The 21,117-nt window shown below is 49.6% G+C and overlaps 1 protein-coding gene across 1 annotated transcript in view; it reads left to right on the forward strand.

Annotated features, from left to right (window-relative positions):
* The window catches only part of CREBBP (CREB binding protein), a 141,878-nt gene that overhangs the window by 110,796 nt on the left and 9,965 nt on the right, over positions 1 to 21,117 (forward strand). The window contains exons 17-24 of the mRNA XM_005662184.3: positions 1,470 to 1,588; positions 2,379 to 2,618; positions 3,149 to 3,237; positions 9,266 to 9,346; positions 11,379 to 11,435; positions 14,680 to 14,757; positions 15,080 to 15,147; positions 20,918 to 21,068. Of these exons, the coding sequence (XP_005662241.2) occupies positions 1,470 to 1,588; positions 2,379 to 2,618; positions 3,149 to 3,237; positions 9,266 to 9,346; positions 11,379 to 11,435; positions 14,680 to 14,757; positions 15,080 to 15,147; positions 20,918 to 21,068 (883 nt within the window). The remainder of the gene's footprint in view (positions 1 to 1,469; positions 1,589 to 2,378; positions 2,619 to 3,148; positions 3,238 to 9,265; positions 9,347 to 11,378; positions 11,436 to 14,679; positions 14,758 to 15,079; positions 15,148 to 20,917; positions 21,069 to 21,117) is intronic.

Consider the following 21,117-nt stretch of genomic DNA (forward strand, 5'->3'; position numbering starts at 1 on the left):
CACACCAGGTGTCCTGGAGCCTCGGGACGTCAGTCAGGACACCTGAGCAGTCCCTGGCTCTGATGGCAGTCAACTCTCTGGAAACTGCTCAGACAGTGTTTTGATCTCTCACAATGCATGGCACTTACCAGCTGGAAACTTTAAGTTTTTACAGTATTTTAATCGGATTTAGAAATTACAGTTTATCACACATCTGTTGTAGAACATTTCAAAAATCCAAAAAACCCCAGTGGGGGAACCTCACATCACGTGGAACTTGCGTCATCAGAGCTCCTTTGCAGCGTTTGCTTTTGGTGATTTTTCTGTGTGCTGGGGTGGGGTGGGGTGGGTGAACGAGAGGGTCTCTAAGGCCCACTGGTGACTGACCTGCCTCTTGCCTCACATGCTGTTGGCCGTGTGGGTAGAGCTGGTAGGGTTTTGGGTGAATGTCCCATCCTGAATGTATTTCTATTCCGCCAGTGTTTGTCCTGACATTGGAGACAGCAGGGCGTGTAGAAGGAAGTGGGATGGCTGGCAGGCTGCAGGAACGGGCATGGGGGCCCATGCAAGGGCCCCGTGCAGGACTTTGGGGAAAATCCCCATGGCCCACGAAAGCTCCTCGGCCAGGGATCAAACCAGGGCCACGGCAGCGACACCGCCAGATCACTAACCGGCTGGGCCACCAGGGAACTCCAGAAGTACTTCTTCTTAGAACTCTGTTACTGTATACATTTGTTGATAAGATTGTAAAAACCAGTCATCTCCCGTGGTCTGAGTTTACTTCAGCCAAGGACAGAAAAAGTTCCTCCGAGGAGGAGAGGCCTCTTCCTGTGAAAAGGGCTCTGTTTCCACCCATCCGATTGATGGGTGAAGCAGATTTGGAAGTTAGCTTCATTTTGTTGTCGTCCACCCAGGTTTTAGTATTGGAAAGCTTTTTGTTGAACAAGCAAACTTCTCAGTTTGCTTCTCATCATTTTGCCTCATGATGGGGCCACAGTTTTTAAAAACCCTACTGTGGCTGTGTTATTAGAATCCCTGAATTGGAGCTTTAGAAAGTCCCTAGACTACGATGAATGAGAGCCTTTGGAAGCTTCTCTGCTGGACCTTCTCAGGAGCAGCCCAGGCTTCCATTTGAAATGTGACGGGGGGAGTTGCTGTTGTGGTGCAGCGGGAATGAATCCGACTAGTATCCATGATGTGGGTTCGATTCCTGACCTCGCTCAGTGGGTTAAGGATCTGGGGTTGCTGTGAGCTGTGGTGTAGGTCACAGACGTGGCTTGGATCCCTCGTTGCTGTGGCTGTGGGATAGGCTGGCAGCTGTGGCGTAGGCCAGCAGCTGTAGCTCTGATGTGACCCCTAGCCTGGGAACTTCCATATGCCCCGGGTGTGGCCCTGAAAAAAAAAGAGAGAGAGAAAAGAAAAAAATGACATGTGGTGAGGAGTCTGGATTCCTTGTAAGTAGTGTTGTTGCCTCTGTTTTCCTACTACAGTCTTTAAGCCGGAGGAGTTACGCCAGGCTCTCATGCCAACCCTAGAAGCGCTGTATCGGCAGGATCCCGAGTCCTTACCTTTTCGGCAGCCTGTAGATCCCCAGCTCCTGGGAATTCCAGTAAGTTGCTATCATTAAAACATACTTTTAGAACACATTGTTTAATTTCTAAATTGGCTAAAGTAAGCCCCTTGCTTTGAAGATTTTTTTTCCAAATAGAAGAAAATATTTTCAATCAAAACGGTAGTCATACACCTTTGTTTCGCCCATTGAAATGTGTTTCCCACCTGTTGGTCAAGCCCCAGGGCCACGGGGGCTGCCGTGAGATCAGGAGCACACCCCGGGCGCACGGCTTCTGCGGCCTTGCTCTGTGTTCGGGCTTTGGGTAGGACTCCGTCCCGGGGATGGGTTTAGAGAATCACTGAACAGCCCTCAAGGAGCACACGGCCTCTCACCTCGGTACTTGGTGTCCCCGGGGGCTCTTGCCACATCCATGGTCATCCAGCAGGTTGTGTTGAGCGCTGTTACTGGTTTTGTGTTTGTATTTGTCTTGGGATTTCATTTCTTTTGCTGGGACCAAGAGTGGGTTTCTGTAAAAATGTTCTGTCTGATTAATGTGCTCACTGTTCTGACTCAGTGGATCAAAATCTCCTTTTTAAAATCTTACCCTAAAGATATCTTTTATTAAATAATTCTGTAAGTGTTTTTCCTTTAACTTTGCCTTTGAAGTAATTTGATCACACTTGAAAACGTTAATTACAATTTTAGACATAAAATCCGGGGAAGGTCAGAGGTCCTTTTCAGTTCCCATTTCTGTTATTTCTATGACCGGTTTTAAGATGAAGCTGCCAGATAAGGCTGGCGTTTGGAATTGAGGGATCTGCTAGACGGAGACTGTTTTGTCTTTAAGGATTATTTTGACATTGTGAAGAATCCCATGGACCTTTCTACCATCAAGCGGAAGCTGGACACGGGGCAGTACCAAGAGCCCTGGCAATACGTGGACGATGTCTGGCTCATGTTCAACAACGCCTGGCTCTACAATCGGAAGACGTCCCGGGTGTACAAGTTCTGCAGTAAACTCGCAGAGGTCTTTGAGCAGGAAATCGACCCCGTCATGCAGTCCCTTGGGTATTGCTGTGGACGAAAGGTACCGTTGAAACTCTCTGGGAAGTGAACCACCATTGGTGATCCAGCCAAAAAGAGTATGGTGCGATAGCTGGCGGCTGCAGCTCCAATTCAGCCCCTAGCCTGGGAACCTCCATATGCCGCAGGTGTGGCCCTAAAGAGAAAAAAAAAAGAAAAGAAAAAAAGAGATGGTATGTTAGACTCAATATTTTAGCCACACCTGTGTGCTGAGAAGTACCCAGATGGAATCTAGGCTTTCATTAAAAAAAAAAAAATTGAATAGAGCCTGAAGCTAGAGGTGCCTGTGGGGGGAGGGCCTTGGGTTAAGCATTTCTGGCTGCTCCTGTGTCCCATTCATTCGTCTGTAGTAAATGTCTCTCAGACACTGCCTGTAACCAGAAGGTCTTTAAATAGTGCGAAAATTGTGAGAAGACTGTGCAGTGTACTACCAGAAATCATTTACTAGCTAAATCTAACTCTCCATACTGGACTAGAACACTTCATGATAATAAATGGGATACAGTTTTAGGATTTTCTCCTTTGTTTTTGCAGTACGAGTTTTCCCCACAGACTTTGTGCTGCTACGGGAAGCAGCTGTGCACAATTCCTCGTGATGCTGCCTACTACAGCTATCAGAATAGGTAAGCCCTGGGCAGCCTCTGGAGTTGGGGGACAAAAGGAATGTTTTAGGGCAAGGCATGCTTCGCCTATTGCAGCCTGGGTACCTTGTTTCTTTCCTGCAGTTTCATTGAAAGGGACGGAAATTTGATTGTTTTTCGGATAGGCCCATAGTCTCTTAACTTGAAAGCATGCTTGTATAATATAAAATTTTACACTCAGAACTGCTTGCTGCACAACTGGGATCAGGTAACATGCATCAAGCTGAAATGTGACCATGTGAGAAAGACTCTAAGAGTTGAGAGTAACTCTAATAAAGCTTGACAGGCCTTTTTGGAGATATTAATAGGATTGAAACATTGTATTTTATGAATCTGTGTGTAAATATTTGCCTAATGAATTTGGCCTGAACAGTCTGATGGAAAGACTTACGTCAGTGCTAATTCGTTAAAAAATTTTAAACCATTGGAGTTCCCGTTCCTTAGCCTGGGAACCGCCATATACCGCAGGTGGCTCAGCGGGTTAAGAACTAGTACCCAGGAGTTCCCGTCGTGGCGCAGTGGTTAACGAATCCGACTAGGAACCATGAGGTTGCGGGTTCGGTCCCTGCCCTTGCTCAGTGGGTTAACGATCCGGCGTTGCCGTGAGCTGTGGTGTAGGTTGCAGACGCGGCTCGGATCCCGCATTGCTGTGGCTCTGGCGTAGGCCAGTGGCTACAGCTCCGATTCGACTCCTAGCCTGGGAACCTCCATATGCCGCGGGAGCGGCCCAAAGAAATAGCAAAAAGACAAAAAAAAAAAAAAAAAAAAAAAAAAAAAGAACTAGTACCCATGAGGATGTGGGTTCAATCCCTGGCTTTGCCCAGTGGACTAAGGATCCTGAGTTGCTGTGGCACAGGCCAGCAGCTGCAGCTCTGATTCAAGCCCTGGCGTGCAGCCCTGAAAAGAAAAAAAATTTAAACCATTGGCTTTTTCTTTTTAATCAGTAGCACAATACAGAATGAAATTGGTATTTTCATTGGTTAAGAACCACTCCCCTGTCATGAGATGGCCCTTTCTGGGTTTAGTAGGTGGTAGATATGCTTGAGAAATATTTGCTATTCTCTTAAAATGTGGAGATGGCTGACGAACAGCGATCTCCTGTCTTAAGTAGAGGGAGATTGAAAATGGTTTGTGTTGCTGCTGATCCCCAACCTTAAACACAACTCCCTGGTTTGGGGGTGCTTAGCAAATTAAGCTACTTTGTAGCCACTGGTTTAGGCCGCCACATGTTGCCATAGCATGAGGGCATCCTGCCTTGAAGCAGAGGTTGTAAATCTTTGTCAAATGCAGTTACATGGCCTCTGTTTTGTGAACTGGCCACTAAATCTTGATGTGACCAAGATGGAGCTTCATTCTTTGTTTGGGGGTTCAAATGTTAAATGTCAGCATTAGGGTTTGATGTTTTGGTTATTCTTATCTTGTTTGCTTGTAGTAATTACATATGTTCTAATATTTTGAAGAAGATAAGTACAGGGCTTTTTACTATTTGTTCAAAGATACGTATGCACAGGCCTGAATAATTTGGAATTTTGTGATTAGTTTTTAAAATTATGTTTTTAAAATTATTTTAATTGTTAAAAAATATCTAACCATACTCAGGATAATTAACAGCTCCCCTCAAAATCCTATTTTCAAAAAAAAAAAAAAAAAAAAAAAGAACCAGTAACTGAAAAATAGCCTTTTTTTTTTTTTTTTTTTTTTTTTTTTGCTTTTTAAGGCTACACCTGCGGCATATGGAGGTTCCCAGGCTAAGGACTGAATTGGAGCTGTAGCTGCCCAGCTACGCCACAGCCACAGCAGCGTGGGATCCCTGACCTACTGAGCAAGGACAGGAGGGATCAAACCCGCATCCTCGTGGATACTAGTTGATTCGTTTCTGCTGAGCCACAGCGGGAACTCCCTGAAAAATACCTTCAGGCAAGTGTTCCAAGCCCTTTCCAGCTCTCTTAAGCTTATGAAGCGCTGGTTCAAGCAGAGAGTGGGTCTCCCTGGACAGCCTTCCGGGTGTCTACTGGGAGTGTTACCAGCGTGACAACCCTGCTGAAACTATTTGAACATCTGGAATCTAGTTTGTCTCAGCTTGCCCTTCTATCACTAGCAGTATTTTCAAACTAAAAGTTTGAAATACCATAGCCCATTGGTAATGAAGTCTCTCCCGTGGTGACAGGTGTTGTTCTGGAGGTTCTGCCCCCGCCCCCCCCCCGCCGCCCCCCATTTACAGGTGCAGCCATAAGGTATCAAGCTTAACCTTCTTGCCCAGGGCATGGGCTTGGTAACACCTTCTCTGCCACCTTCCGTTGTCAGTCTCCTGTGAGATGAGGGATAGGAATTCACTTTGGAAACTCTCAGCTATCCAGCGCAATGACGTTAAGAGATTTAAAGAGAATAGGTTAAAAATGACTCTTCTGTGGAAAAGGCCCCACTGCTGGGTGACCAGCACAGTTGGGGTCTAAAAGGAAGAGTAGACAGAGATCGCTTGCCACCACCTCTTAAGTTTGGGGGCCTTTTCATCGTTGGTTTCTCGGTTCCTGGGTGCTCTAGGACCTGCCTTTGGTTGGCATAGGGTTGGGGCATATTTAAGCTGCCAGCACTAAGGTCGAGTGGATGGGCCGCTTCACCAGGCACTCCTGCCCTCAGAGGAGGTGGTCGATGGAGTGCAAACACAGAATTGCTGTGCAAGTTCTGAAGTGGCCCATCCTATTTCTGTGTAGGACTTAATTTTTACTGATGGAAAGCAAGGCGTTCTTCTTAAGAGTAGAAACCTAAATACAGGAGTTCCCTTTTACTCACAGTCCGTTTTGAGAGTGTAAACCTGCCGCTCCCAGCTGACTCTCCTGAGGGGCGCTTCCCAGAACGCAGCCCTGGAGAGCTGGCCGCCTGTGGTTCTCGGAAGGCAGTGCTCTGCTTCTGTGAGGGACGTTTTGCTGCTCAGTTCTCCACTTGGACTGTGCGTGAACATGGTGGTGACCTGGGGCATAACGGTTTGGGTGCCTGGGCCTCCTGTTTGGGCCCTTCGAATAGGACCGTCTCCAGACCGTTTAAACAAGTGAAACGAAAATGTAAACTAGTGTATGGTTTCACTTGTTTCCCCTGCTTGGAAATTTTGAAAGTAAGTCATGTTGGGAAATCTGTTCTATAGATTTTTCCAGCTCCTCTCTAGAGAGAAGGTCGATCTGATCTATAGATCCCGCGGTTATGTGTATATACCGACGTGGTACTTAAAACAATCTGCATTTGAAAATGACTCCACACGTTCAGTTACCTTCCGATGAAGTTATGTGGCGCTGCTCAGCTATGCAGATGTGCCTCCTCATCAGGTTCTGTGAAGTGTTTCTCCTTTTTGATGCCATATTCATCCAGCTGCTTCCTTCATGTAAGGCAGAGGGCACGCAGGCTCTGAAGGCTGAAAAGCGAATCTCTGAACCATTGCGTACTTCCAGGGTGACTAAAGTTTGGACTGGGTAGTAAGATAAGGGCAGTCTGGCGTTAACATCTGCCATACACGGATGACCAGCGTGGTTTTGGCTGCTTGACTAGGTGGGTGGCTGCACCCCCGTCTGCCTGCGGGCTGGCATCGTCTGAGAAGGGTGCTCAGGAAAGCCCCGCCCCCACCCCCAGCACCTGACCCGGGCTCGTCAGAGCTGCTGTGGGGCGTGTTCATGCCATTCCTCCCAGCTGCTGACCTGAGGCTCCAGGGGAGGGGAGGTTGCTCCACACAGACAGAGAATGCGGATTTCCGAAGCCGCCCTGGGGGCTGCCATGCTGCAGCCAGTGCTTCACTCTGGGCTGGTTTCCTCAAGTGGAAAATGACGGGTTTATGATGCGTGTTTCCCGGATGCTGCTCGGCTTTAGGTCCTGCTTGAATAAAAGCTAAGAGTTTGTCCAGGATTTTAAAACTGTTTAGACGCATGTGTAATTAGCGTGGTGGTTTCCTCGCAAAATGTGCTCAGTGGTCCTCTTTGCGCTAGCCTGCGGTGGCTAGATGTTTGAGCATAAGGAATTATAGCACTCAGTTACTTTTAAAAGGAAAGCAATTTGGTGTTGAGGTTGGTTTGTTTTTGGTTTTTGGTTTTTGCACACTTTTCTGGTTGCCACTTAATTTGGTTTATGCTTTCTGTGTTTTAATTCTTGATTGCCAGTGGCGATCATGCCCTCCTGCATGTGGAAATGCCTTTCCTGCATGATGTCGAGGCTCTAAGACAATTTACAAGATAGGGAGTAGCCAGGATATCAGGATAGTTCATTCAGAGAAAGAGATACGTATCATATATCTTAAAACAGCCGTGCTAATCTGTCCCTGGTCAGAGTTTATAATCTTGGCAGACTCTGCTGATTGAATTAGTCCTAAATAAACTAGTCCCAGCGAGAAACTTTTATTTGTGCGGTTGCTACACACAGTGAATTTGTCGTGTTCCTCCTCGACAGACGGAAAAATCAGACGATCTCGAGATGTGTGCGTGCCCTGAAGTTCTACGCGTTTAATTCACCGTATGGGTGTAGTCAGTGAAATACAGCAGACCCAACACTCAGTGTGTTTAATTAAGATGAGAACTAGGACTTGTGGGGACCTATTTTAGTGGTAATGAAGACAGACTGGCCAGGCAGGGGCCTGGACCTCAGTCGTTTGTAGCCCTCTGTGTGTGTGTGTGTGTGTGTGTGTGTGTGTGTGTGTGTGTGTGTGTAGCCACAAGCTACTGTATCTCCTCCTGCCCGTGTGATCAGTGTGGTGCTCCGAGTCTCGTCACAGTGTCTTCAGCACTAATCCCCTTGGCATCCTGTAGACGTAGTTTTGAGCACTAAACCCGCATTTTTTGTGCTGCCGTCGCTGCCTCACGCTCATCCTTCCTGCGTGTGTCCTTCACCTCATTCGGCTTGTCTACTTTGCGGGGCCCATCTTGTTTTATGCAGCATCAGCCTGCATTCCTGTTGATTTCTCATTTGTGTCCTTTCCAAACATTTAATAGTTGTTGTTTTAATTGCTCTTATTCGACAGCTTGAGCCCAGGCTCTCTATTATAAGAAATTGGGGTGGTGGATAATTTCTCAAATGCAGATTGTGCTTTAAAGATCAACTCTGTAAATTTGCTTAACGGGGGTTATCACCAAGTCCGAGCAATCACTGAGTATCTCAGATGGATGAGTGATTGGTCCCAGGACCACAAAGTTTTAAATCAGAGCTTAGAAATGAATTTTAAGATTGTTCATGGACTTACATATATTGTATTGTTGATACAATATATCACAGTTTTTTCTCTGTGTATTATTGATAAATGGCTGGAAAGTCTTTGACCCCTATTGCGTTTCTGTTAAGTGTTTGTCTAGAGTATGGATTTGGTTTCATTTCTATTGTAAGCCAATTAACTAAGTGATTAACAGGAGAAAATTAAAACCAGTTCTGGGTGCTCAACATTTTCATACCTTAAAGGTCTGGCTTAATACCAGAAATAAAATCTATGAATTCCTGTCAAGCATAAATTTTCCATTTTAAAAAATAAAGCTAGTTCAGTTTAAATTGCTTTTCTAAGGCCTTTTGTTAGACTGTTTGGTTCAAAGTAAATTTTTCCTCAGACCCTGAAGTTATATTTGATTTTCCCTAAGTAATAACAAGATCCAAACTCCTAAATTCAGGCTCCTTGCAATTCTAGTAGTAACACCTCCTTGAAAGCATTTGCCCCTTGGAGCTGGCGAGCCGGTTGTTAGTGATGCTGGCCTGAGGCGTGTGCAGTGAGACCGAATGCTAATCAATGCTTTGCCTTGGCTTTCTGCTCTGTGTTGTCTTGGTGTGTGCGTCTTACCTTTATGTCTGTGCTATTTGTTCCCTCCCCTGTTCTCTAATCCTCCCTTCCCCACCTGCCCTGTTCCTTTCATTGTCCTCACTGACCCATCAATCAACCAACAACGCCCCCCCTTCGTCGTGGTGATCTGCCCTGCTCTGATTGGTGGCTTCGTTGCTTGGGTGGCTGTGTGTTATGATGGACCAGTTCACCCAAGTATGGCCTTCTTGCTGACAGGTATCATTTCTGTGAGAAGTGTTTCACAGAGATCCAGGGGGAGAATGTTACCCTGGGTGACGACCCTTCACAGCCCCAGACGTAAGTACCCTTCTGCCATTTCTCTCAGGGGTGACTCCTCACTGTTTGCTGCTTGTCCCTGGTGAAAAGGGAAGCGCCCCTGCCATGTGGACTTGGGTGTGATGTGCTTTTCTCGTATTAACTCACCCACGTTCATCCTTTAAACCGCAGCTGTGGGAGCGGAAGTGCAGGACCACTTCTGCATTGCTCCCTCCTCTCGAGCCCGTGACGCTGTGGCTGCAGTGCAGTGGTCCTCTTGACGCGCACTGTTCTTTTAAAACACTGGCTTGGGAGTTCCCATCGTGGCACAGTGGTTAGCGAACCAGACGAGGATCCATGAGGACGGGGGTTCGATCCCTGGCCTCGCTCAGTGGGTTAAGGATCCAGCGTTGCCCTGAGCTGTGGTGTAGGTCACAGACGTGGCTCGGATCCTTCATGGCTATGGCTGTGGTGCAGGCCGGCGGCTGTAGCTCTGATGACACCCCTAGCCTGGGAACCTCCACATGGCACGGGCGCAGCCCTAAAAAGACAAAAAACAAAACAAAACAAAAACCACCACTGGATTTTCCCTCATGTCTGTCAACTTCCATTTGGGGAGGTTATAAATTTTTGGTTAGGCCTCAGAAACCAGGTAACCCTAGTCTCAGAACTGTCAGTAGCGACACTGCGTCATCCCCTGTCTGTAGCATTGAGATGATCTTCATGGGAACCTCTGTTCTTTGGTGATGGTAACAGCCCTGACGGTGAGACCTCAGCACAGACAGGCACGAGTTAGTTCCTTCCTTCCCAGAGTTCACCGTTTCTGCCCCGATGCTTGTCCTCGGATGGGGTTACTTTGGAGTAGCCAATGGCCAGAATGTGGCAGGAGAAAAGCAAAAGCAGATCCTCAAACTGGGAGTCACGTCCCTCACAGGCTTGAGATCCCCCACAGCCGCCTGGGCTGCCCACATGTGCTGCTTCTCCTGACTCCTCATGATTCCTGCCGCTCTGAAAAGTCCCCCAGTGTCACTGTCCCCCCACAGGCAAGAAAGGCTTCCCACCGAAGCAGTTTCCAGCACTGCTGGACACTTCTCTGCCCCTGAGGTTTACCTGTTTAGACACACAGCAAAGCATAGCCACCTGTAAGACAGATCAAAATGACAGAAATTCTACATATTCAATTTGTTTTTATATCTTTGTCATCTTAATTCTTTGGTCCAATTATATGATGAATAATTGGATCACGACTCTGTCAGTCAAGTAGTTTGCGTGTGTACACTGATCATAGCAAAAGGGCGATAGAAATGAAATCCTTGGAGTTCCCTCGTGGCTCAGGGGGTTAAGGATCCAGTGTTGTCACTATTGTGGCACAGGTTTGATCCCTTGTCCGGGAACTTCCTTATGCCACAGGCATGGCCCCCCCAGGAGAAATAGAAAAGAAACAAATGAAATAGCCCTTTAATATATGCTGACTTGTGTTAATGAGGGAATGTCAGCGTTAGAAGAACTAGTGGAGTTCCCACTGTGACGAGATGGGATTGCAGCATTTTAGGAGCGCTGGGACGAAGGTTCAGTCCCCGGCCTTACGCAGTGGGTGAAGGATCCAGTGTTGCCAAAGCTGTGGCTTAGATTGCAGCTGCGGCTCATATCTGATCTCTGACCTGGGAACTCCGTATGCTGCGGGGCGGCCAAAAGGAAAAAAAGAAGAATTAGTGACACGAGTGCTCATCAAATTCAGTAAGCATTCACTGCATAGATGTAATTGAAAATTAACAGGTTTGAACCTCAGTATAATTTTGCCGTCATATTTTGACTTGGCTTAATTAAATCTTGTAATAAGTGCTAATGATAGTTGGAAAAAATATTCCAAGGCGGTCAGAGAAAAATGAATGGTAGTGCTTTCTCCAGAATTGAGCCATCTGTTCATGCCCTTGTTAACAGCTACTTGGCGTTTCATCCGACCGTTACATACTGTTTATGTGAAGAACTAGTTACAGAGTAATATCCCAGAGACCTTTTCGTTTATACTCACCAGATAAATTAACATTTTTCCCTTTTTTCCCCCCAAAACAAGGACAATTTCAAAGGATCAATTTGAAAAGAAGAAAAATGATACCTTAGATCCTGAACCGTGAGTATACAGCTATTTCTTTCTGACTTTCAGGATTTAGTTTCAGATCAGGAAGCTTCCTCCTTATGGTTGGGCTGCAGGAGAAGATGCTAGAAATACATACATGGCCCTGGGTAGAATTTTTCATGTGAAGTCATTTCAGATGTGGATTCTTTTTTTTGTTTTTTTTTTTTTTTTTTGTCTAAAAAAAAATAATAAAATAAAAAACTTCCATGTGGAAGTGACATGTGGAGGTTCCCAGGCTAGGGGTTGAATCAGAGCTGCAGCCGCCAGCCTACACCACAGCCACAGCAACACAGGATCCGAGCCACATCTTTGACCTACACAGCTCACGGCAACACTGGATCCTTAACGCCCTGAGGGAGGCCAGGGATTGAACCCACATCCACCTCATGGATACTAGTTGGGTTCATTAACCTCTGAGCCACGATGGGAACTCCCTGTGTATTCTTTTTTAACTCACGCAAAATAGGTGTCTCTGTAGCATGGTGTCCAGGTACTGCATTTTAATGGTGTTAAGATTAGATGGATGTTTTGGTTCTGCTAGAACCTGTCTTATAACTTGGGATTTTTCAGAAAGGAAACCTCTTAGAAACCACTTTTTAGAAATAAGCAATGGGAAGAAGCTCTCGTCGTGGCTCAGTGGTTAACGAATCCAACTAGGAACCATGAGGTTGCAGGTTCGATCCCTGCCCTTGCTCAGTAGGTTAAGGATCTGGTGTTGATGTGAGCTGTGGTGTAGGTTGCAGACTTGGCTCGGATCCCGCGTTACTGTGGCTCTGGTGTAGGCCGGCAGCTACAGCTCCGATTTGACTCCTAGCCTGGGAACCTCCATATGCCATGGGAGCGGCCCCAGAAATGGCAAAAAAAAAAAAAAAAACAGAAAGAAAAAGGGAAAGAAGTAATGGGAAGCCCACTGTCTTTGGTGTGCTAACATTTTCAGAGGTCTTTGTCAGATACTTTCTTCCCTGCATTGATCAGTGAGGATACTCAGTTTGCAAAGTTGGCTTGGTAAGAGCCCCTAAGGAGGCCTCAGAGATCCTTCAGTGTGGTGGCCTCTCCCAGGTCCCCAAAGCCAAGTCCTGAGGACACCCCAGCGTGTGGAGACACCCGTTTTATTCTGTCACTGGTGCAGGCCCATCTAGGGCTGTTTGATGAGCACAGCTCTGTCAGGTGTTTGGTGAATGCGGCCGTGGGTGTCCAGGCTCAGAAGCAGGTCCTCCCTCCCTCAGCCCCCAGGGCAAGACAGATTCGCCACCCCCTGCTGGGCGCTGACTCTGTCTGTCCCGCTAGCAGTGCCTGGGCAAGAAGGGGCCAGGGCTGGGGGGCAGTTTCATGTCGTGTCCCCCCTGTAGTTTTTTAGTTTCTCTACCTTTACATTCAGTTTTCCCTTTCAGAATACATCCCCTGAACACCAGGGGACAGGCGGGTCGTAGCATCGGCAGAGGGGGGTCTTGGGGAGGCAGTCCTCCTCTGGAAGCAGGTGTCGGCTGGCAGGCAGAGCTTTCTGGGCGCGGAAGTGCGAGGTCCCGGGGAGCCGTGGGGGGAGGCCCACGGGACAGGGCCACCGCCGTCACTGCTTGCCGACACGTGGGCTTCCTCCTAAGTGTGCTGCGGAGGCTCTGGGGGACATCTGGGGTTTCTGTGACAGAAAGATCACCCCGGATCCAGGGTGGGTTTACCTGGAGGGTAGACTTTGCTCTCTAGTGGGGAGGCCAGCCAGGGGACGAGAAGCAGCAGCTCGGGGAGGAAAGGGAAGCGGGCCTGGAGGAGGCCTGGTGCGGGGGAGGCCACACCTCGGGAGCGTGGGAAGGGCCGTCCTGGGTCGGCTGTGGTTCAGGCACCGACGCACGTGAGCAGGCAGTGCCGCACGGGGAGCCGGACGGCTGGTCGTGACCGTTGAGAGCAGACCCGGTAGAACAGGGTGTCGACCACGTGTCCTGCGTTTTTGACAGTCCTCGTGCCCGTCACAGGGAGGAGTTGAGGAAAGACTGTCTTTGGAAGGCGCACAGACCTGCGGGCCTTTTAAAGTCTTGGCTCAGCCGCTGAGATCTCAGAAAAGGCGCCGGTCAGGGTGACATGGCATTTGAGGACGGAGTCAAGGTCCGGAACAGCCACCCCGTGGAATGGGAGCCACCACACAGGACGGCAGAGGGCCGCTGCACTTTGCAGTTTGCCCGTGTCCGTCTTTTCCCTCAGGCCAAGCAGGCACAGAGGAGCTGGGTTCAGCCCCATCCCTGGTTGGAGGTTTGCTCGGCCAGGGCAGTGGGAAGGTCAGGCCGGGGCTCAGCCGCCGGGAGTGAGAGAGCATCAGGGTCCAGGCTGGTCAGAAGGGCCGGAGCCCGGGACGGTTTGGAGCCGTTTGGCCCTTTCTGGCCCCTTCGGCCTTCCACGAGCTGTGTGTCATTGTGGTGGCTCTGAGCAGTGGCTGGAGAAAACAGAGGGTTTTGACCGTCCGTGTCGGCAGTGAAGATTCCCAGGCGAGGTGACGGCCCCGGGTGAGCCCTGGCGGAAGCTGAGCAGAGGGCGGGTGGGCGCTGTCCCCCAGGTAAAGGCCGTGACTGGCCAGTTAGCCTTTGTGTCCCAGCCTTGGCGCTGACTCCGAGCAGACAGTTCCTGGGCCTGGGCTTTCGAACAAGGCTATGTAACCCCGACGGTATTGTTCCCTGTCGTCGACGTCCGTTTAGGCCTGTGCAGTCAGTCAGTCGCCTAGAGCCAGCGCTGGTCTGGCAAGCATGCGGTCATGTCAGAAAAGCTGACCTGTCAAATACGCCTTCGTCATCGCGATTTGTAGAAGTAGCTTTTCATTTCTGGTTGGAGAGGAGATTGGGAGAGGAGAGAGGTGAGGCATTTATACGAAGAAAGGGAGAAAGTCAGCTTTTCTTAGAATAGATTTACAAAGAGATCCTGCTGAATAGCATTGGGAACTATGTCTAGATACTCATGTTGCAACAGAAGAAAGGGTGGGGGAAAAACTGTAATTGTAATGTATACATGTAAGGATAACCTGACCCCCTTGCTGTACAGTGGGAAAATAAAAAGAAAAAAAAAAAAAGAAAGTCAGCTTTTCCTATAGAAAATGTCATACTGATGCATTTTTTAAATATAGCGGAATTAGTCGACAGATGCATTAATGCCACAGATTCTCAGTCATCAAGGGGACGAGGTGTGAGCACAGCCCACCAGCTCCTCAGAAGCTTGTTGTGTGGCTGCGTGTGTGACAGCAGCTTTCTTTGTCTTCTAGTTTCGTTGATTGCAAGGAGTGTGGCCGGAAGATGCATCAGATTTGTGTGCTCCACTATGATATCATTTGGCCTTCGGGGTGAGTAATTTCCTGGTGATTTTCTGTGATCTTCGGAAGGGAAGGCGGCTCTGCACAGAGGAGGGGCTGATGCGGCCGCTGCTGCTTTTCATGCATTGTTGTCAGCAAGAATCCAGCAATTAGATAGACAGCAGCTGGTTCTAAATTTAAGTCTTAAGTGTTTGCCCGATTTAGGAATCGTAGAATCAAAGCAGTCTGCCTCCTCACTATTGTATAATGATGCGATTTAAATTGCCAACAAAGTATTTGAATGCTGCGTTTCATTGGTTTGGCAACATATACTGTTTTATATAATCCGATCACACCCATTATTTTTTTGCAGCTTTGTGTGCGACAACTGCTTGAAGAAAACGGGCAGAACTCGGAAAGAAAACAAATTCAGTGCTAAGAGTAAGTTGGGGCAGACTTTCTGTCTCCCGCCTCTAAGCGTCCACATTTTAGAAAAACCTGTCCATGTCCCCGTCTTCCTGAGTTCAGCTACCACACGGCTCCAGAGCTCATCTGGGGTTTTGCCTGTGAGTCTGCTTCTGATACTTTGTATTTTTCTTGTCTCACCCTTAAGGAGAATCCTTTGCCTTGATGTTTATGTGAAAGTCAGCCTTATGGTCAGTCTGTGTGGGGTTTGTTTGTTTCCTTTTTCGGCTGCACCCAGGGCATGCAGAAGTTCCTAGGCCAGGGATCGAATCTGAGCCGCAGCTGCAGCAACACCAGATCCTTAATCCCCTGCAGCAGAGCAGGAGCTCTCCGCAGTCTCTTAGGTGAGCGTTTAGGAAGCTCACCTGGGGTAAACTTCATAACGTCCAGGGGAGACAATTTGTCAGCAGATCCTTCTCAAGAGGCTTAGAAATAAGACCCCCCGGCCGTGTGCACGCGCGCACATCCTGTTGTGACCAGCGCCCTCAAGCCCTGGGCACGTGTGCGGGGGGCTGTTTGCATGCCGATAGTTGTGGGGCGCGCTGTTGTGAGGAGCGACCCTCTTGGGCCCCGTGGGCATCACTGTCACCCAGCACTGGCCGGGCCTGATCTGGTTGGGGCCGGCAGGCCCGTTGCTGCCGCATTGAGAGCTTGGCACCAAGCAAGCCCCCTGCTGCTGCAGAAGTAACGTTTCATCGGTGTTCCTCGCTCCTGTGGCGATGAGGCTTTTCGCAGGTGTACGGTGTGTCATCTTTGTCAGCTCGGCTGGCTCTCCAGTGCTGAAGCCACCTTCTGCAGCGTGGCCTCTCCCGCCTGGCAGCGGACCTGAGTGAGAAGAGCCCCTGCTCAGTGCCTTTAAAGCTCCCCCCCCAGGACTCCCTGCTGCTCTCACTTTTCTCCAGCAGCTCAGGCAACTAGCACACTGCTTAGGGGCCCTAGCAAGAGCTGGGCCATCGGAGGAGCTGGAGCAGAGGAGTGCTGGGTGGAGGGAGGGGCCCACAGGCGGAAGGAAGCACGGGTGGCGGGCACGGAGGAAGCCCTGCTCAAGGCGTCCGAGTCAGTGTTGATTCAGCTCAAACTCTGTCTTTACCAAATCCATGTACTCTATCCTTTTGGTGGGGGGGGGGTTGTTTTTTGGTTTTTTTGCTTTTTAGGGCTGCTCTCGCTGCATATGGAGGTTCCCAGGCTAGGGGTCTAATCGGAACTGCAGCTGCTGGTCAACACCACAGCCACAGCAACACCAGATCTGAGCCACGTCTGTACACGGCAGCTCACGGCAACGCCAGATCCTTAACCCACTGAGTGAGGCCAGGGATCGAACCCATATCCTCATGGATCCTAGTCATATTTGTTACCACTGAGCCACAACAGGAACTCCCACTTCCCCTATCACTTAAACTTACTCTTGTGAAACCTTTTGAAATATTAATGAATTATGAACAACTGTAGTATTTCTCTTTAGCTCAGAGTTTCTCTACTGGCATTTAGGCCAGAAAGGTCTTTGTTGTGGGGGCTGTCCTGTGCCCCCTCAGTGCCATTAACACCACCCCACCCAGGAATGGTGGCCATCAGAAAGGTCTCTGTACATCACCACATGTCCCGGTCGGAGTGGGAAGGGACGCAGGTGAGAACCCTGCTTTAAAAGATCCGTTCTGAGGGAGTTCCCATCGTAGCTCAGCGGAAATGACGCCAACTAGTATCTATGAGGATGCAGGTTTGATCCCTGGTCTCTCTCAGTAGGTTGAGGTTCCAGCAATTGCTGTTGAGCTGCGGTGTAGGTCATAGATGAGGCTCGGATCCCACGTTGCTGTGGCTATGGTATAGCCTGGTAGCTGTGGCTCTGATTACATATGCCACAGGTGTGGCCCTGAAAAACCAAGTAAATAAATAAAAGATCCATTCTGAGCGATGTCGCTGAAGAAGTCAGCAACTTAGAATCACTTCCTGGGCCAGAGCTTCAGTGACCAAGACACAATTACTGGGAGAGCGAGGCCTCAGTGAAAAAGCAGTTGCTGCTGAAAGAGTGAGGTGTAGGGGGGTGGGGGGTGGTCCCGCCCTAGCCCCCACCCCAGTGTCCACAAGATGGTGCAGAGGGATGTGTGGACTTTTGGCAAATGAGCTTTAAAGATGTAGAACATTAGGAGTTCCCATTGTGGTTCCGCGGATTAAGAATGGACACAAGGTCCATGAGGATGCAGGTGTAATCCCTGGCCTCGCTCACTGGGTCCTGTATTGCTGCAAGTCATGGCGTAGGTCGAAGCCAAAACTCAGATCCCGAGTTGCTTCGTCTGTAGTGTAGGGCAGCAGCTACAGCTTCAATTTGACTCCTAACCTGGGACCCTCCATGTGGTGCAGGTGTGGGCTTTTGTTTGTTTTTGTCTTTTTAGGGCTGCATATGGAAGCTCCCAGGCTAGGGATGGACTCGGAGCTGTAGCTGCCAGCCTACGCCACAGCCACAGCAACGCCAGATCCGAGCCTCGTCTTTGACCTACACCACAGCTCACAGCAACACCAGATCCTTAACCCACTGAGCAAGGCCAGGGATCAAACCTGCGTCCTCATGGATGCTAGTCAGATATGTTTCCACTGAACCACACCGGGAACTCCAGAAATGGCCTTTAAAAAAAAAAACAAACAAACACCTATAGCTCTCACATATAGAAAAGGACTTCAGGAGTGTAGTGTCTCCTACACCTATTAGCATAGTCTCTGCGCATGTCTGTAGGTCACGGAAGAAAGGCTGCCTCATCGTATTTGCTCTGACCTAGGGCCGTCGGCCTTCCACAGCCACGAACCTGTGGATACAGAGGGCCGTCTCTGCTCCACCCTGTCACAGAAGGAACTCCAGAATCCGCAGACTGGGGAAGGGTCCTGGAACCAGTCCCTTGTGGATGCAGAGGAGCGGTGGGGTGGAATGTATCTTCCAGCTGCTGACCTTGCAGCCAAAACCCCCTCCCCACTTGACGCCACACACACAGCTCGACTCTGGTGGTTCAAGGGGCCAAAGGTCAGAATACGAGTGTGTGTTTACTGTGTTAGGTTATGAAAAGCCTCCCTGACAAGGTAGAGCCTGGAGGTCAGAAAGCCAAACGCTGAAGGGTTGATCACAGAAAGAAAAGGCTCCGCCCCCTGTCATGTGCTGTGGGCGAAGGTGGGTTACAGTTGAAGAGCGGGTTCCAGTTTAAAACGGTCCTTTTTAGGCCGAGCTGTTGCACTTTCACGCACACCCCCTACACACGTGTCTGTGCAGACGCGGAGAGGCACCTGCGGGGCCACCCACTCAGCACGGAGCGGAGGCAGGAAGTGGAAACGGAGTCTGAACAGAGGACGTGGCAGCCTGAGCCCTTTGTCCAGGGAGAAGGGCAGCCGCAGAAATGCCAGGGCCTGAGCTTGCTGGTCTGGGGGAACCTGGGCACCACGGGGTGAGCACAACCCCTCTCCCCAGCACTGAGTGAGCCTGAGCTGGTTGCTCCCCAGGTTTTCACAGCACTGTCCTTACTGTAAGGCCTGTGGCTCCTCTCGCCTCCCCAGCCTCTTGACGTCGTCATGACACAGTTTGGTGCTTATGACCAGATTGTCATCATTGTCTCATTTAAAAACTGCATTTTTGGAGTTCCCGTCATGGCTCAGTGGTTAATGAATCCGACTAGGAACCCTGAGGTTGCAGACTCGATCCCTGGCCTTGCTCGGGGGTTAAGGGTCCGGCATTGCCGTGAGCTGTGGTGTAGGTCGAGGATGCAGCTTGGATCTTGTGTTGCTGTGGCTGTGGTGTAGGCCGGCGGCTGCAGCTCTGATTAGACCCCTAGCTTGGGAACCTCCATATGCTGCAGGTGCAGCCCTAAATAGATTTAAGAAAACAAAACAAAACCAAAAAAACCCTGCATTTTTAATACAGGTCCTTCAGGTGATTTGGGTAAAGGAGGTAAAGACCTAATTCGGAAGGTCGATCCTCTCACTGTGTGACAGTCGTAATGTGTGTAGTTCACGAGGGCAGGGGTGGCCCTTCCTAGCTGTGTCCTCTTCTGGATTGGAAGCCACCTCAGGCTGCAATCAACAGCAGTGTGGGAGGGTGGGGGAGCCCGGGGGGGCGGGGGCGAGAATGTGAGAATTTTCTACAGGGCCTTCACAAAGAATCCATGAGGCAGTTGTAACTCCTTTGCACCTGAGTCTCCTTCTCAGGACGATTGTCCCGGCCCCAAGGGGCATGAAGATGGGGCGGGGACAGGGTGTGAGTACACAGCGTGCGACCCGTGTGTGTGCACAGGGTGTGAAACAAACCTTAAATCCACTCTCTTATTTTTATAGTTTTTCAAGTTTTTTGTTGTTCTCTTTTGTTTTGTTTTGTTTGTTTGTTTGCTTGGTCTTTGTGGAGGGGGTTTTTGGCCGCCCTGTGGCATATGGAAGTCCCAGGCCAGGCACCAGATCCAAGCCGTCGTCGCGACCTACACTGCGGCAACACTGGATCCTTGACCCGCTATGCCAGGCCTGACATTGACTCTGCATCCTGGTGCTGCAGAGACAGCACCAATCGCATTGTGCCATAGCAGGAAGTCCAGGTTTTTATTTTTCAATGGGGTGTTTATTTCATCACCATTGTAAGCTTTTCTCTTTTCAATCACTTTTGTTGAGTGTAACATATATGCCAGAAAGAACTTCACCTTTGGTGTGTTTGTTGTAGAGGAACTGAGTTTAGAAAGTCTAGATTTTGCAGATATTTCTTGGCGGGGGAGAGGGGATATAAGCCGGGTACATGGAAGCTCCCCAGCCAGGGGTTGAGCCCAAGCTACTAAATTTTGCAGACATTTTTAAACCTCCATGAGGAATCTTCTAAAGTCCTAGCATCCATAGTCAGCCATGACCTTTTGCAGCTTTTCTGTTTAGTCTTTTTCGTGTACTCACAGGGTTTTAATGCTTTCTAGACTGTATGTGTGTTTCTATGCTATGTAACTTCCTGTCACGGTGGCTGCACCTGGGGGGTGGGGCTTAGGACCCACCAGGAAGGCAGCTGGGTGGGTCTGCATCCTGGGGAGGCTTAGTTGTTTGACTCTGCAGCAGGACTCTCCCAGAGGTGGGCAGTTAAGGGTATTTGTGCCATCCTGTGGGCAAAGCTGCTCCAGCCCTGCCCTCCAGGGCAAGCAATGGGGGCTCCCCCCCCTTTTTTAATGGGTGCACCTGCAGCATATGGAAGTTCCCAGGCAGGGGGTCAGATCGGAGCTGCATCTGCAACCTACGCCACAGCTTGTGGCAACGCTGGAGCCTTAACCCCTGAGCAAGGCCAGGGATCAAACCTACATCCTCACAGACACTGTCAGGTTCTTAACCCCCAAGCCATAGTGGGAACCCAGGCTCCCCATTTCTGTTAGAGATCCTCCAGAGCATGTGTCCGCCTTGGAGTGCAGCTGTGACAGCCATGTGAGCCAGATCTCTGTCTCCCCGGGCCCGAGTGAGACACACAGCACCCTCCCTCGTGCCTGCTCCCCACTTTTCCACAAAGCCCGTCTTCTTTCAGATTTGGGTCCACCCTTGTGACTCTTTTGCCCCTTACAGTGAGAAAAAGATGGAACTCTTTGGGCATTTGATGGCAGTTTGCAGGTGTGGAAGGCCTGAGATCCCGGGGTCCACGTTTCTCTTAGGAAAGGCTCCCCTCAGGACACACTAGGTCCCTTCTGTCAGACAACACTGAAAAGAGAAGGTGGCTCTGGCCTCAGCCGCCGGAGCCCCTCAGCCGCTCATTCCCGACTTTCAGGACTGCAGACCACACGATTGGGGAACCACTTGGAGGACCGAGTCAACAAGTTTCTGCGGCGACAGAATCATCCCGAAGCCGGGGAGGTCTTTGTCCGAGTGGTGGCCAGTTCAGACAAGACGGTGGAGGTCAAGCCGGGGATGAAGTCACGGTTTGTGTGCAGACGTCGTTGGGGCGGGCACGGCACCTGGTTAACCCAG

The sequence above is a fragment of the Sus scrofa genome, chromosome 3 (assembly GCF_000003025.6).
Source record: "Sus scrofa isolate TJ Tabasco breed Duroc chromosome 3, Sscrofa11.1, whole genome shotgun sequence".
NCBI classification, from domain to species: Eukaryota; Metazoa; Chordata; class Mammalia; order Artiodactyla; family Suidae; genus Sus; species Sus scrofa.